A 16,728-nucleotide genomic window follows, 5' to 3' on the forward strand; every position below is an offset into this window, starting at 1 on the left:
CCCGTCAGGCACTGCGGCCGGAGGCGGTGCCAGGCAGGGTAGGGTCACATGACGCAGGCCGCCTTCCTGAGTGGGTGGAGACTCGTGGCGGCTGAGGTGCAGCCGCCATCTTGTTCGTGTAAGTTGTCCCGGCCCTCGTTGCTTGTGTTTGCTGATCCCTCCGGTTGTTTTGTAAGAGAGCTGGCTACGGAGGTACGCCGAGACACTCGTAATTGAAGGAGGGGGGGGGGGGAACTGAAAGGATGATTATTGTAATTAAGGACAGACTACAAATAAAAAATACTGAAAGAGCGCCCAACTTTTCATGATGTCTCATTGCTCGAATTAATCCTTCCTGTAGTAAGTGTTGGGCGTTTGCTTATCACATATTTTGTTAAAAAAGTGTCAGTCTCTGCCTTGTAATTCACAGATGGGTGACAAGGTGCTGCAGACCTCCGGAGGGGAGCACTAACAAGGGTCTTAGCGGTCATTGGGGTGTCAAGAAAGGTTTTCTGAAGGCTCCGTGGGAGCAAGGGAAGTGGAAGAGAGAGAGTCTCTTTGAAGGAGCAAAAAGCGCAAGTCTTTGAGCCTGAGCGCCTGAAATACGCTGATGGTGTTGGGGCTGGAGCTCCTAGTGATGGGGCTGGTTGGTGGCAAGAGAATCCTAGGGAGGAGGGGGAAATAAAGGAATCTAGGCTGGAAGGGAAGAAGTAAAACCGTGTTCACAGCACAGTGTTACGGGTTGAACTGTGTCTTTGTGTGTCCCCCCACCCCCACCCCACGCAGTCACCCTCAAAGAAAAAGTAAGCCCTAACCCTCAGTACCTCCGAAGGAGACTGAGCGGTGCGCAAGCTGACGCTCTAGTAGAGGAAACAGACAAATGCATAATGTCAGGAGTGATTCAGTGCCCTGGAAAAGAACTAAAACAATATTAGGGGACATGATAGAGACCTGCTGGGATGACAGGAGAGGTTTGTGTGGGATGTGTTTTGTACAGGGCATTTTCCGTCTCAGGAGGGACATCTGTGCAGAAAACTGATAAGAAAGAAAAAGACATGCACATATCTGGGGGCATTCCAGACAGAAGCGCAAATTAAAAGACGGTTACACTGCGGGGGTGGGGGTGGGGTTGAAGTGTTTGAGAAACAGCAGGAAATGTGACCAGCACCCAGTGAGCAAGGGAGAGAGTGATAGGAAATGAAGTCACAGGGGGAGGTAGAGGCCAACCTATGAAGGCTTCTGCACATCAGTCAGAGCCTTTTTCTTTTCTTTTCTTTTTTTTTTTTTTTAGGTTTTATTTACTTATTTGACAGTGAGGGAGCACAAGCAGGCGGAGTAGCAGGCCGAGGGAGAGGGAGAAGCAGGCTCCTTGCTGCGTAAGGAGCCTGATAGGGGACTCGATCCCAGGACCCTGGGATTATGACCTGAGCTGAAGGCTGTTGCTTAACCACCTGAGAAACCCAGGCGCCCAGTGCCTTTTTCTTACAGTGGTTTCTAAGACTGAAGCCGGAGAAAACAATATAAAATAACAGTTAAGATTATAGATTGATCAGGGCGCCTGAGTGGCTCAGTAGGTTACGCATCTGCCCTCCCTTCAGGTCATGATCCTAGGGTCCTGGATGGAGTGGGAGTCTGCCTTTACGCTCAGCAGTGAATCTGCTTCTCCCTCTCCCTCTGCCACTCCTCTGGTTGTGCACTCCTCCACATGCTCTCTCTCTCTCTTCGGCAAGTAAATAAATAAAATCTTTAAAAACAAAAGATATGGAAGAAAGAAAAAGAAGTCAGTAATGAGATTCCATTAAGATCATCTGTCTGCATTAGTTTCTTGTCAGTAATTACATTCTGCCCTTCCCACGTGCCTGCCTTGTCTTAATTGTGTTGCCAGAATAAAAACTTAAATACTGGATTGTGTTTCTATATGTGCACATATTCTCATTCTGATTCATTCTTTTTAATGGGTGCATAGTCTTCTGGTATGTGTATTAGTTTCCTATTGCTGCCATACAAAAATCACAAATTTAGTGGCTTAAATCAACATAAGTTTATTATATGACAGCCCTGGAGATCAGAAGTCTGAAATGGCAGGCCTGCATTCCTTCTGCAGCCTCTAGGGAAGCATCACTTACTGCCTTTTCTAGCCTCTCAAGGATACACAAATTCCTGGCTTGTGGTCTCAAATCACTTCAGTCTCTGTACATCACAACTGCCTCCTCCTCTCTGATTTCCCTCCTCCTTACAGAGACTCTTATGGTTACACTGGGCCTACTTGGATAATCCAAGATAATCGTCCCATTTCAAGTTCCTTAATATAATCACACCTGTAGACTCGTTTTGCGATGCGAGGTAACATATTCTCAGATTCCAGAGATTAGGATGTGGACATGCTGGCAGGGTGTGTGTGTGCGTGGGTGTGTGTGTGTGTGTGTGTGATTATTCTTCCAACCAGTGCATGTACCAAAATTTATATCAGTACTCTACTGACCAACATTCAGATTATCTAGTTTTTCATTTTAAACCACGTTGCAAGGAATATTTTTGGACTTGTATTTTCACACTTACATAAATGTATCCATTTGATGATATCCTGGTGTTGCACCGATAGCCAAAGGGTATGTGAATTTAAAATACTGATAGAGGGGCGCCTGAGTGGCTCAGTGGGTTGAAGCCTCTGCTTTTGGCTTGAGTCATGGTCCCCGAGTTCTGGGATCAAGCTCCTCATTGGGCTCTCTGCTCAGTGGGGGGCCTGCTCCCCCCCCCACCTGCCTCTCTGCCTACTTGTAATCTCTGTCAAATAAATAAAATCCTAAAAAAAAAATTTTAATATTGACAGGAAAAAAATGAAATATTGATAGACATTTTCAAATTCCTTTCTAAATCATGTATATTGGGACATCCGGCTGGCTCAGTTGGTAAAGCATGCAACTCTTTTTCTTTTTTTTTCTTTTTTTGACAGAGATCACAAGTAGGCAGAGAGGCAGGCAGAGAGGGTGGGGGGAAGCAGGCTCCCTGCTGGGCAGAGAGCTGGATGCGGGGGCTCAATCCCAGGACCCTGAGATCAGGACCAACAGCAGCCAAAGGCAGAGAGGCCTTTAACCCACTGAGCCACCCAGGTGTCCCAAGCATTCAACTCTTAAATCTCAGGGTTATGAGTTCAATCCCCATGTTGGATGTAGAGATTACTTTAAAAAATAAAGTCTGAAAAAAATAAACGAAATAAAATTAACCATGTGTATTAATTTTATTCCTATCAACAGCTTAGGAGAATGCTTCTTTACATACCTCAGCACAAGGTATTCCAAATCCCTGCTAATCTGCCAGGTGAAAAGTAGTACAATATGTCACCAATTTCATTTGAAATTGAACAGTTTAGGGGCGCCTGGGTTAAGCCTCTGCCTTCGGCTCAGGTCATTGTCCCAAGGTCCTGGGATCGAGCCCCGAATCAGTCTCTCTGCTCAGCGGGAAGCCTGCTTCCTCCTCTCTCTCTGCCTGCCTCTCTGCCTACTTGTGATCTGTCAAATAAATAAATAAAATCTTTTTAAAAAAAATAAAAAGAAATTGAACAGCTTATTTGCTTATATACTCATTTTTATTTCTTCTATGAACTGCCTATTGTCTTTCTTTTTATTGACAAATGACAGGCCTTCATCTATTATATATGTTGCAAATATTTTTCCTGGGTGGTCATTTGTGTTTTGACTTTGGGTGGCACAGAAGTTTAGTTTTTACCTAAAAGATTTTTCTTTTTCCATGTGGTTTCTAAGTGTTTTAAATATTTAGAGAGGCCTTTGTCAAGACTCTTCAAAGTTCTCCCATGTTCTTACCTGGAAGTGGGCATTTTAAAGTCATATCATTTGGGGCACCCAGGTAGCTCAGTCAGTTTGGCCTCTGACTCTTGATTTTGGCTCAAGTCATTATCTTGGGGTCCTAGGGTCAACCCAGGGGTGAGGCTCCCCACTGGGCAGGGAGTCCCGGCTTGTCTCCCTCTCCCTCTGTCCCTCTCTCTGCCTGTGCGTGCTCTCACAGAAGGAAAGCACAAGCAGGAGGAAGGGCAAGCAGAGAGAGAGGGAGAAGCAAGCTCTCCGCAAGGCAGGGAAGCAGATGAGGGGCTCAAAATCCCAGCATCCTGGGATCGTGACCTGAGCCGAAGGCAGACAGGCGCCCAACCGTCTAAGCCACCCAGGCGCCCCTAAAAATAAATTTTTCTATCTTTTATCAATCTGGTGCACATGAGTACGTGTCCACGCACTTGAAGGGTAGTCGGAGGGCCCATTCATCTCTTCCCAGGTGGCTAGCTAATTGTACTATGTTTATTACGTCTCCTGGACGTCGTAGACGATAGCCAGAGGAGAAAAGAGAGTCAAAAGAGAAACGGTGAAAGAGTCGCGGGAGGTAATTCGGCGCGCCGACTAGCCCCTGCGGGGAGTAAAGCGCCCCCGCCCGGGGCCGCCAGCTTCCCGGCCTGCGACTCCGGGAAACCGGCGGAACGCAGGTGCACGAAGCCTTGGAGCTGCACGAGCCCGGCCTGGAAGGACTGTACGGCAGCGGGGGAGCGGTTTGGCGGGAACACAGGGCCGCTCGGAGGCCGCCGCCGCAGCCGCCGCCGCGATGCTCCCCTCCTTGCAGGAATCTCTGGATGGGGATGAAAAGGAGCTAGAGAGCAGCGAGGAGGGAGGCTCCGCGGAGGAGCGGAGACTCGAGCCGCCACCCAGCAGCCACTATTGTCTCTACAGCTACCGCGGAAGCAGGTGCAGCACCCAGCGTCCCTGGGGTCCCGTCCTGGCCCTGCCACCGGGCCCCGCATCCCAACCCTGCGCCCCGGCCCCGCATCCCAACCCCGGTAGCTCGCAAAGACCTTCCCCTCGCCCAGCTGTATAGTCTCTGGCCCTAAGGGCCCCCTGACCTCACGCCGTTCTTAAGAGCCACCGGCCTGGACTTTGCCCCTCCTAAGCCTCTGCGCTCCAGCTGTCCCTCTCGACTTCTCATCCCCTTCCTGTCGCCCCTGCCCTTGTTGGGCGCAGCGCCTGCCTCGCCCACTCATTAATGTCAGTTTCCACCCCGTCCTCCTTGTCAGTAGCGCCCCACTTTCTCCCATTAACCGCACGCATCCGCACTTCCACCCCACCCTCTGATTGCCCTCTGTTCCCGCTGCCCCCTTTTCCTCGGTCGGGGCAGACATTCCTGGGGCTCTCTTGGCCCTGGAAAGTCTGGTTTTTTAGAGGAAATTCCCTCGACTCTTGTGGATGTTTAATTTAGCCTTTCTTCCACCCCTTAGACGGCCTGGAGAGAGAAGGGGCTCTTGTCCGCACCGTTGCATGGGTTCTCCCTGTCATTAGGGTAGGCAGTGGAGGATCGACGCCCTTCTAACTTGCAGCATTTTCAGTGGACTGTACCCTCTCACCCTGCTTGCCGGCGGGGAGGGGGCCATACCGCGCTTGAGTTAGAGCCCATAACTCAGAGCGGCATTGCTTTTGTGATGTGCAGATCGGCGCAACAGCGAGGGGACAGTGACGAGGGAAGCGCAAGCGGCACAAATGCAGAAACGCCCTCTGGTGATGATTTCAGGTAAAAACAGCTCGCCCCTAACCCACGTGTGTGCTTTGATCTTCTGTGCGTCTCTGTCTTGTAGATATTAGTGGGTACCTAATTTCCCTTCAGCTTTCCCCGACTCAAACCACCGAGCCCACCTGTCCCCTAGGAACTGCATCTGGACTTCCTCCTTCCTTCATTCACTCAAGGCTGGGCAGTTCCAAATACCCGTAGTGCCCCTGGTGATGAGCCAGAAGCAGTAGATCTTAGTTCCTTGATTGGAACTGCATTAAATATTCAACGTCATATGAGTATAAAGAAATCTAAAATGCTCCTTTTCCCTGCGTTCAGTTTTCTTTCAGAGCTGCGTTGCTACACACTGGAATGTAAACTCCAGGACAGCGGAGATTTTTGTCTCTTTGGTTCATTGATGTCTCCCTACCTGGCACCCTGAGAGATAACTAGGGGAGACGTTTAGTACATATTTAGTAAATGAATGAATGAACCTTAGCACTTGATGCTAAGTAGGGTATAATACAACAATATGTCCACTGACTGGATGATGGATGACTTAAGGAATTTTTTAGGTGTCTTAATAGTGTGATGGTAACGTGAAAAGGAGGTAAGGTCAGGGCTGATTAGGGGTCCCGGTAGAGTCATAATACTAGAGAGAATGAGCTGGGAAGATAGGACTACTTTAAACTGTTTGAGGAGGTAGATCATACTTGGGGACATACACATCTAGAAGCCTCCCCAACAGGAGTCCTATAAAAAGCTTTGTCAAACCCTTAAAGAGATTCTGGCTGTTAGTCATATTCTGACTTACGAGGTGTGAATGTATAGTCCACTGATAAGGAATGTGTGTCTCTCATTTGTCAAGCCTCTCCTTGGTGGATACTAATCTGCCATCGGAAGTGGAACCAGAGCTGCGCAGTTTCATTGCTAAGCGTCTTTCTAAGGGAGCAGTCTTTGAAGGGCTGGGTAATGTTGCATCTGTGGAGCTGAGGTAAGTGTAAAATGTGCTGTGTCTTGGAATTTTTAATCTGAGCTGAATATGAGAAGGAAGGAGAAATTGCAAAAGATCAGGTCCTACTAGGCTTGTAAAGCTAGGCCCAGCCGAGCTGGGTCTCACACACACATTTGTGGAATGGAATTTGGTGAACGGCAGACTCTGCCACCTAAGTGTACTTATTTAGTCTTGTACTTGGGACAATAAGTTCATTACCAAAACTAAAAGTGCATACTTTACAGTTGGTAAACTGCTTTCACAAACTTTGATGTCATTTTCTCTACAAAGGGGCCATAGAGCAGATACTCTTACTTCCATTTTTAGATGGGCAAATAAATTAGAAGACATGAAGGTTAAAAAAAAAAAAAAAGACATTAAGGTCACAAAGCTGGTCACATTGATGGAGTTCAGGCTTAGTCATAGGAGTCCTCCATTCACTTCAGCCATCTTTCCATCATACCCCGTGATTGTAGTTCACTTTAGAAGTATGGTTTTGCCACCAAGTCCCCTCAGGAGTATGAAGCCACAGCCAAAAGATAAAGCCCCAGGATTAACATGTCATATCTGCTTGGAGCTTCAGTGATCTGTGAAGCTTGGGGGGAGAAAGAGAACATGCTTATATTTATGTAAATGTGGATATACTATGAATGAGAATAAGACTTGCACGAGTTTTTCATATAAGAGAGGAGAACTCAAAGAAATGGCACGTTTGAAATTCCAGGTGCTGCTTTCGCTAAAGCCCATTTGAAATTCCAGGTGCTGCTTTCGCTAAAGCCCATAATGGTACGTGTTAATTTTCCTCTGCTGTTTCAAGCAAACCAAGGAGAAGTCTAGGAGATTCTGACCTAGTTTGCAATCTAACAGTACTGCCAAATGAAGATGACCAGGGTTTGGAGCAGTCCATAAAACTGGATGCACGAAGCGCACCTGGGTGGGTCAGTGGGTTAAAACTTCTGCCTTCAGCTCAGGTCATGATCCCAGAGTCCTGGAATCGAGCCCCACATCGGGCTCTCTGCTCAGCGGGGAGCCTGCTTCCTCCTTTCTCTCTGCCTGCCTCTCTGCCTACTTGTGCTGTCTGTCAAATAAATAAATAAATAAATAAATAAAATCTATAAATGGTGTTTAAAAAAAAACAAACAACTAGATGCACGAGTTAGCACAATAATACATTTCACTGTCTTGTCTTTTCTAGGATTCCAGAATCCCGGGTTGGTTGTTATTATTGTCTTTTCCAACAAGAAAAACTGCTTCCTGAAGCAGCAACAGTGGACTGTGAACATAACGCTTCAGAGTATGTGGTCTGTTTTCTAGGAGGGTCTGAAAAAGGACTTGAGCTATATCCTTTCTTTGGTCTTCGAGGACATCAGGAAGGAAAACATGGGAAGCCAGGAGGAGGAGTACTACTCCCAACCTCCAAAGAGCTTTTCTACCCCTTCTCTATTTACTTCATTTCATACCTTCATACAACCAGTTTGTCCTGGCATGTTTTAATTTACAGTTTGCATCATTTGAAAGATTTTATGTATCCTATTGACAGATAAAACATTGTCCTGATGCACCCTTTATTGCTTCCTTAAGAATGTACTTTCAGGCTTGAACTGGACAAGTATATTCAAGGGCTGAAAAATGACATGAACCGTGAGGTAAGGGGATCGAAGATTTAATTGATAATACTGAGAGGATAAACACAGTATAACTGCTCTACTTATTAAATCACACAGGTGTAGGGCACCTGGGTGGCTTAATGTGTTAAAGCCTCTGCCTTCGGCTCAGGTCATGGTCCCAGGGTCCTGGGATCAAGCCCTGCATCGGGCTCTCTACTCAGAGGGGAGCCTGCTTCCACCTTTCTCTGTCTGCCTCTCTGCCTACTTGTGATTTGCCTATCAAGTAAATCAATAAAATCTAAAAAAAAAAAAAATCACACAGGTGGACACAAAGACACCCCAATTCTAAAAATGTACTGCTTTGTGGGCTAATAGGAGGGTGCTGGTTAAGGGAAGCAGGGAACATAGTCCTGTAACTGCTCTAAGTTTCACAAGACTGCTTCTAATGTTTTGTATCCAGGAAAAATGGATTCCATTCAATTCAGGGTATGTGGTAACATGCCAAATGAGAAAGAGGATGCTCTTTTCCTGATTTCTAGGCTCACGTGACTTAGGCTCTGGTCAGAATTAATGTCCGCAAAGCCTCTGGCACCAAAGACATGCTATACAACGGTATAACTGTCCTTGAACCAACATCAAAGATTTGTAGAAAAATTCCTTTTTTTTTTATTAGTCGATCTTTCGCAAACTAGTCACATCCATATTGATTAAATTATCCATACCTTTTTTTAAAACTACACATTCAGCGTGTAGTAGTTGTTAAGTCGTAACTCTTCTAACTTTACTACCCATTACATGTGGTATCAATTCCTTTTACTTGTCATGTGTTTACAAGCTTCTGTGGAAGAAAAAAGGCTAGCATAGGAGTGTACCAGGGAAATGAGTCTAGGGGGAGCTGCTCTCCCAGAGTAGAGCTCTCCTACTAGTCCCCAGTGAGCCGTATAGCCTAGAAAGCCAGGTGTGCTCATGGCAGCAATCATGGCAGCATGTCTGACAGCTGGAGTGGGCTGGAGTGCTTTGATGAATTAGGGTGTGTCCTTCTCTGATCCTATTGGAATGTGAGTGAGCTGTCTCCTTCAGCCATTTAGCAGGTCCTCTCTAAGCTCGTCCTCGTGCATGGGTGTTTCAGGCACTACCAAGGGCTGGGGTGATAGAGATTATTAAAAGAATATCTCCTTGGGCACCTGGCTGGCTCAGTTGGTAGAGCATGCAATTATTGATCTCAGGGTTATGAGTTCGATGCCCCCTTTGAGTGTAGAGATCACTTAAAAAGAAAATCTTAAAAAAAAAAAAATATCTCCAGGGTGCCTGGGTGGCTCACTGGGTTAAGCCTCTACCTTCGGCTCAGGTCATGATCCCAGGGTCTTGGGATCTAGTCCCACATCCTCCTCTCTCTCTGCCTGCCTCTCTTATGATCTCTGTCTGTCAAATAAATAAATAAAATCTTAAAAAAAAAAAATCTCAAGAATATCAAGAAGAAAATGTTAAGTCTACTAAAATGAATGCTTATATTAAAGGCGATGACATTCTTTCTTGATCTAGGAAAGAGGCCTGGAGAACCACATAAAATCCTACCTGAGCAGCTGGTTTGAGGACGTTGTATGCCCAATCCAAAGGGTGGTTCTTCTCTTTCAGGAGAAGCTTACCTTTCTGCTACATGCTGTAAGTATTGCCTAAACAAAAGCATTTCTTTAATAGAGAGTCACTTTGGCAGAGTTTGGATTAAAGACATACTCACTTTTTCTCAACACTCTGAACACCTGAACATACACACACTCCCCCTCGCTGCTGAATATTCATTCAAACTATGCTTGTAATCAGAATAGACCACGTTCTGTTTACTGAGATCTAGAAAGTTCCATTACTCAGGTAGAATTGCAAATACTAAATCTTCCCAATAGGGTAAAACATTATTATTATTTTTTAAAAGTAGGCTCCATGCCCAGCTTGAGCAGGGCTTGAACTCATAATCCTGAGAGCAAGACCTGAATTGAGATCAAGAGTCTGACCCTTAACCAACTGAGCCAGCCAGGTGCCCCTAGGATAAAACATTTTAAAATAATACTTTTGAAGTGATCTGGGAGAGGCGTAATTTCCAAAACAATTTGAGAAAGAAAACAAAAACCCAAAGTGAATTTTAACTATATAAAAAGTACAGAGAGGGGGGTCTGGCTGGTTTAGTCAGTAAACCATGCAACTCTTGATCTTGGGGTCGTAAGTGCAAGCCACACATTGTGGGTAGAGATTACTTTAAAAAGGTGCGGATAAAAAATGAAAAATTCACAAAATATCCAGACAATGGGGGAAGGCTAGAGTACATGGACAGGTTTTTATTCAAATATGTGGTGGGTAAATTCAGATGCAACTGGAAGGTCCCATGAGACCAGGGTGATTAAAGCCAGGTTTTAGGCTGTCGTTGGGCAGCCACTGAACAAGGCTCTGGAGAACACTGCGTAGTGCCTGTCATGAATGTTCCAGTGTGGTGCTGATTGGGGAAGCTGACTTTTACTGTCGAGTAGCTGCTCTATAAGGAAAAGTAGAATCCTGTATCGATTAGGCTTTATTTTTCTCCCATAGGCTCTGAGTTATACTCCTGTTGAAGTTAAAGAATCAGATGAAAAGACAAAGAGAGACATTAACAGGTAAAGAAGAGTTTTGTAATGGGGCGCCTGGGGGGCTCAGTGGGCTAAAGCCTCTGCCTTCAGCTCAGGTCATGATCCCAGGGTCCTGGGATCGAGCCCTGCATCGGGCTCTCTGCTGGGCAGGGAGCCTATTTCCTCCTCTCTCCCTCACTGCCTCTCTCCCTGACTGTGATCTCTGTCTGTCAAATAAATAAAATCTTAAAAAAAAAAAAAAAAGGCTTTGTAAGGAGGGAACCTTCTTCACTGCAAGCCTGATAGTACATGTTCAAACCTCCCACCCACTGCAGAATGAATTTGTTTTCTCCTTCCTACCCTGCAATACTATGTGTGGAAAAGAACTTATTTATGCGGCAGGTTTCTGAGTGTGGCCAGTCTTCAAGGCCTTATTCATGAAGGCACCATGACGTCCTTGTGCATGGCCATGACCGAGGAGCCACATAAACCTGTGGTCATCGATTGCAGCGGCTCCCAGCCTCAGTTCTACAATGCAGGTGAGCCACAGCCCAAGGCAGCCTTCCTGGTAGGAGCCTATTTTTGCCCTGAGAACACATCATACAGATTTATCCCCCTTGCCTTGTACACTTGTACCTGTTTATCTCACACTCACCAAAAACAGTTATCAATTCTAGAACCACAGAAATCCCATCATGCCTAGCAGTTCCACTCCTATGTATACAGAGAAGCTCTTATATGTGTATGTAAGGAGACAAGTACAGAAATATTCAGAAAGGCATTGTTTTAAATAGCAAAGAATGGAAGCAAATGTCTATCATCAAGAAAACTGAAAAAGTGGGACGCCTGGGTGGCTCAGTGGGTTAAGCCGCTGCCTTCGGCTCAGGTCATGATCTCAGGGTCCTAGCATCGAGTCCTACATCAGGCTCTCTGCTCGGCGGGGAGCCTGCTTTCCCCCGCCCCGCTCCCTGCCTGCCTCTCTGCCTACTTGTGATCTCTGTCTGTCAAATAAATAAATAAAATCTTTAAAATTAAAAAAAAAAAAAAGAAAACTGAAAAACTGCTGTAGTCATACAGTGGAGTCCCATATAGCAGCGAAAATGCACGGACTAGCTCAGAAGCATACTATTTAGTCAAAGAGCCAGTAAAGAAAAACACATTAAGTTTAACCTATGTAAAGTAATACTATAAAGGCCTTAGGGATTTTTTTTTTTTTAATTGACAAAAGTTGAAAGAAATATGTGGGAATGATAATCCTTTCTGATGGGAAAAGAGGGGGATATGATGGGGAAGACACAACTCAGGGCTTCAACCATTTGGTATTTCTTAGCCAGGTGGTAAATAGACTATTTTTTTAGACCATTACAGAACTCTTAAATAATTCACCCTTAAGTGGGGCGCTTCGGTGGCTCAGTCGGTTGAGCGTCTGACTCTTGATTTTGGCTCAGGTCATGATCTCAGGGTCATGAGATCAAGCCCTGTGTCCAGCTTCTTGCTCAGTGGGGAGTCTGCTTGAGATTCTCTTAGTCTCACTCTGCCTCTCCCCCCACTTGTATGTGCTTGTTCGTTCTCTCTGTCTCGCTCTCAAATAATCTTTAAAAAAAAAATACAGTGTAAATGTTTTTAGCAAGAAAGAAAGAAAATCACAATAGATATGTGTGGTGTACACCTGAAACTAATAAGTTGGATGTCAGTTACACCTCCATTAAAGATAAATAAGTAACAAATAGAAAATAAATGTCTTATGCTTTTAAGGAGGAACCTTTGTATTGGTAGAATTTCAGTTTTATTTATTTAATTTTTCTAAAATACTTCATAGGAAGCAACCGGTTTTGTGAGGAGTGGATGCAGGCTTTTTTGAATGGCACTGAAGGAGGTAACCCTTTTCTTTTTCGACAAGTACTGGAGAACTTTAAACTAAAGGTAATTAATTGGCTACGTGCCAAATGCCACATAACATTTTTGTCTCAATTTTTGTTAGTACCAATGACAGAGTAACAAATCTGCTTTACATCTGTGATGTCTATTAAATAGGACATTCTCAAAACTAGAATCCCCAGAAGGCATTTACTTTATTTACTATATTTTCCAGGAGCTTCTGCTTATATATCATTGCATTTCCAATTAATTGGGTTGAATGCTTGCTTGTATCTTGGGATTATCTTCTAATTTGTGATGTATCTTAGTTGGAAAGCACCAAAAAAAAAAAATGGTTCAATGCCTAAGGGTTCAAAATTCTGATGGGGAGGAGTGTTGTTACTTTATTTAGGTGATTTTAAGGGTATTTAAGAAATTGTGTTCTCCCAAGGGCAAAGCATATTAGCCCTAAGAATGATGGAAATATTTAAAATAAAAGGCAAACATCTCAGCAACATATGTCAAGCTCTCAGCTGGATAGGATAGATTTTTCAGGCCTCATTATTATCTCACTAAACACATATTTAACTGGGTAATTTTTTTCTAGGCCATACAAGACACAAATAATTTGAAGAGATTTATCCGACAGGCAGAAATGAATCATTATGCTTTGTTTAAATGTTACATGTTCCTAAAGAACTGTGGTAGTGGAGATATCCTTTTGAAGATTGTTAAAGTGGAACATGAAGAAATGCCTGAAGCCAAAAATGTGGTGGCTGTCCTTGAAGAATTTATGAAAGAAGCTCTCGCTCAAAGTTTTTGATCACATGTTTTAAGATAACTGTATTGTGAAGATGCACCTTCAAGCCTTGGTGTTTGAAACTGCGGTCATTATAATTGTCCATAGGATTGCTAATTCAGACTATTTCAAACACATTCTAGATGTCTTCATTTTGTAATTTTAAAATTTAACTTAGTCATAAAAATCCGAGGACCATTTTTCAATGAGCCTTAGATGTGTGTGTGTGTTAGAGTCGTGGCGTTTTAGCGCACTGCTGGCCCCATAAATTCCAGGCTTCAGGGGGTTGAGGCTCAGAAGTCTTGAAAGGTAATTTTGTGGCTTCTCTAAAGAGTTGGCTGCAGTATTTAGCAATTTTTCCTCCCAGAAAAATTGTCATACTCCTTTCTCCGTGTACTATAGCTTCTTTAAAAAAAAAAAAAAAAAAATGTCCTCCTAGTCTCAGGACAGATTAGCGCTGTGACACCATTTCAGAGACAGATTTGTGCATCCTGTGGGTGCTTGGATAGATTTTCTTTTTTGTCTGATTATGGCATGGATGACAGAGTCAGCTTGGAAGACAATACACAAATCATGAGTGTGTAAGGCATTAAATTAGATGCATAAGCTTCAAGACAAAACATCATCTCTGACAGAAAGCTACTGCCAAAGTGGCCCCCAGCCCCTTTCTTCATTCATTTGTTCACAGCTACTTGCCAGGAGCCTGTATTTTTTCTCTTTTTCTGTCGAAAGTGCTGGAGTTTCCCAACAAGAGTGTTAAAAAAGAAACCAGGTACTTAAATTGTACAAGCAAACTGTAACAAAGAATGCAAACAGATTCTTCATATCAGAGTTACTCATTGATTTTAGGTTTTTCTGTGTATTTGTTACAAGCCTCATATTGTTTTACTCTGAATCAACTGAACGGGTCCTCAGCTAGAGCCATTTATAATTCCCAAGGAAGCCAGTTGTAGCTACACTCGTGATGGCAGTTTGTTCTGCAAAGCTCTTTAATAAATCCATTTGATAATGATTTTTGTTTAGAAGATCAGAAGTCTTATTCTCACTTCCCTCAGAATGCTCAGAGGAACACTAGCCCGTAAAAATCCTCTCCTAAACTCACATAAGTGCTGAGTTTTAACTTTGAAAATGACTGACAATGGCCTATGCTTTCTCTTCTACAGAAGTCTGGGGACATGACTCACCAAGCCATTTCTTTTCCTTTAATGAGAAATACAATTCAGGATCTTCATAAAGGCTCTCATATGGTTTTAAATTTTAATAACTTGGATTGTAGGCAGTGTAGAAAACAAAATCCAAATAGCACTTTTTATAGCATTAAATTCAGAATGACTATGGGAAATAAGCAATTCCAAGGCACTACACTTGAATCTGACTTTTTCTAATGTACTCGGTTGCTCATTTAGAAATCAATTTTTTAATAGACAACATTAGGACATCAACATTTGGAGTCAAAAAAACATATTTTTCATTTTCAAATTCACGTTTCATTCAACAGTCCATGATGTAAATGGCATTTTAAGGTAAATGTATTACCTGCTTCAAGCCATTTCTGGATATAGTCAAAGTTTCATTAACTATTCCTTACATCAACTTCTAAATATATATTTTGTGATGCAGGCTCAGTACCCTGTGTTACCATTTAGTCTTTTTTTACAAGTCTGTGACATACCATCACTATTGTAGGTGAGGAAAATGGTGACGTGGAATCAAGTATCCTGTTGGCCATGAGAAGAAACCCAAAGAGCTCATGACCAGAAACATGGACTGTATTCAAATTTTAATAAGCTAACGTATTAACTTTTAAAGTTTTAAAAAGGACTTGTTCAGGTGTGGAATACATTCATGTATTATTTGTGTGCTCTACACACAGGAAATATATGTTCGTCATGTTCTCAAAAATGGCCTCAGTTTAATTGTAATTATATTTGTAACAATAATCATCATAATAATAAACCACTCTAGCTTCTCATCAAGAGTCATTTTTGTTTAACAAGCTCCATTCTCAAGTTGACATTTTTATGAAGGTGAGGCAAGTTTGGGGCAAGATCATACTTGTCACGCTAAGGAATCTGTTGAAGACAATCACATCCCCCCTGGAATACACCTTTTGGCACCTGACAGGAGGCGTCAGGCAGGGTGTGAGGGCAATTTCCATCACGATGTTTTATTCACTGTCCAGGGAAGTTACACACCTAGAACTCAATAACCCAAATCACTTCCCTTCACTCTCATTCATTATTAACCATGACAGAACGCCTGTCCTTCACCAGAGATGCACTTAAACCAGATGCTAGGAAAGCCTGCAGGCATCCGGGAAACAAGACGAGGACCACGTTTTCCTAACCATGTGTCTTCTTAGTGATGGAGATCTACCCCTGCCCGCACACACCTTGGCATCAGTGAAGTCCTTCTACTTGGAGGTGTAAGAGGGCAGCTCTAGTCCCACAAGTGCTAAACTTCCTAAATGTGACCCAGACTTCAGATCATTCTGAGCTGGCATAAATCCTAGATTTCGGAAGTCAGTGGTGATAGGGAGCGGCCATGAATTAATAGCTATGGATTTGCTTGTAAACTATTCTAGAAGGGCTGATAAAGCAGAGATACTGTTAAGTGAGCACCAAATCAATGTTCCAACATTACTTTACTAATGCAGTGAGACTGGGTCCTGAAACGAACGCCCTGGCCCTTCCACAGGTTTAGTGCCCTGAAAGTCCAACACAAACAGCCAAGAGGTGAGAACATGAACTTGGGAACCACAGTGCGAATCAATCTATGCCACAAGGTACCCGTGAGTCACTACACTTCTCTAAGCCTGCCCCTCGTGTAAATATGGGCATACTGATACCATTTCACACCAAGTAGCCATGCACTAAATGGGGATCTTCCACGGAAAATGCCTTACTTATGCAATGCCCAGCACATACTAAGTAATCCGTAAACTGTCTTTAGGGTTACCTATTCACTGTCTCACGAAGTTACCGGAGAAAGAGGCTCTGGTAGGAAGGAGGAAGCAGAAAAGTTAAGGGGGAAGTGATAGGAAGCCAAAGGCAAAGCTACTAAACAGCTTCTGGCTGTCCAGGGAGCTGGCACATAAGACAGGGCCCTGATTTTCCCTCCGGGGATGTGAAGCAGGAACAAATTCTTTGATCTTGAGCCTGAGCTATACTCTTAAGTTGGCTCTGGGATGCCTTCTACAGCTTTTAGAACTGTTTTGCAATGACCTACAGGAAACCGATGTGACAACATTATGGGGAACAGCTCCCGTGCTCCGTGTAACAGGGTTGTTTAATCCCCCAATGAAATTTAACGGTTATGAATAGCAAACCCATGTATGCAGCCGTCGGTTTAGAAAAGCTG

The 16,728-nt window shown here is 43.8% G+C and overlaps 1 protein-coding gene across 1 annotated transcript; it reads left to right on the forward strand.

Annotated features, from left to right (window-relative positions):
* The first annotated feature begins 4,510 nt into the window (after positions 1 to 4,510).
* C16H17orf75 (chromosome 16 C17orf75 homolog) lies at positions 4,511 to 15,340 on the forward strand. The gene is made up of 10 exons (XM_059380461.1): positions 4,511 to 4,724; positions 5,461 to 5,541; positions 6,386 to 6,511; positions 7,707 to 7,850; positions 8,100 to 8,157; positions 9,661 to 9,780; positions 10,696 to 10,760; positions 11,115 to 11,251; positions 12,532 to 12,635; positions 13,177 to 15,340. The coding sequence occupies exons 1-10, from the start codon at positions 4,585 to 4,587 to the stop codon at positions 13,390 to 13,392; spliced, it is 1,191 nt and encodes a 396-aa protein (XP_059236444.1). The 5' UTR covers positions 4,511 to 4,584; the 3' UTR covers positions 13,393 to 15,340.
* The last annotated feature ends 1,388 nt before the right edge of the window (positions 15,341 to 16,728 follow it).

The sequence above is a fragment of the Mustela nigripes genome, chromosome 16, assembly GCF_022355385.1.
Source record: "Mustela nigripes isolate SB6536 chromosome 16, MUSNIG.SB6536, whole genome shotgun sequence".
Lineage (NCBI taxonomy): Eukaryota > Metazoa > Chordata > Mammalia > Carnivora > Mustelidae > Mustela > Mustela nigripes.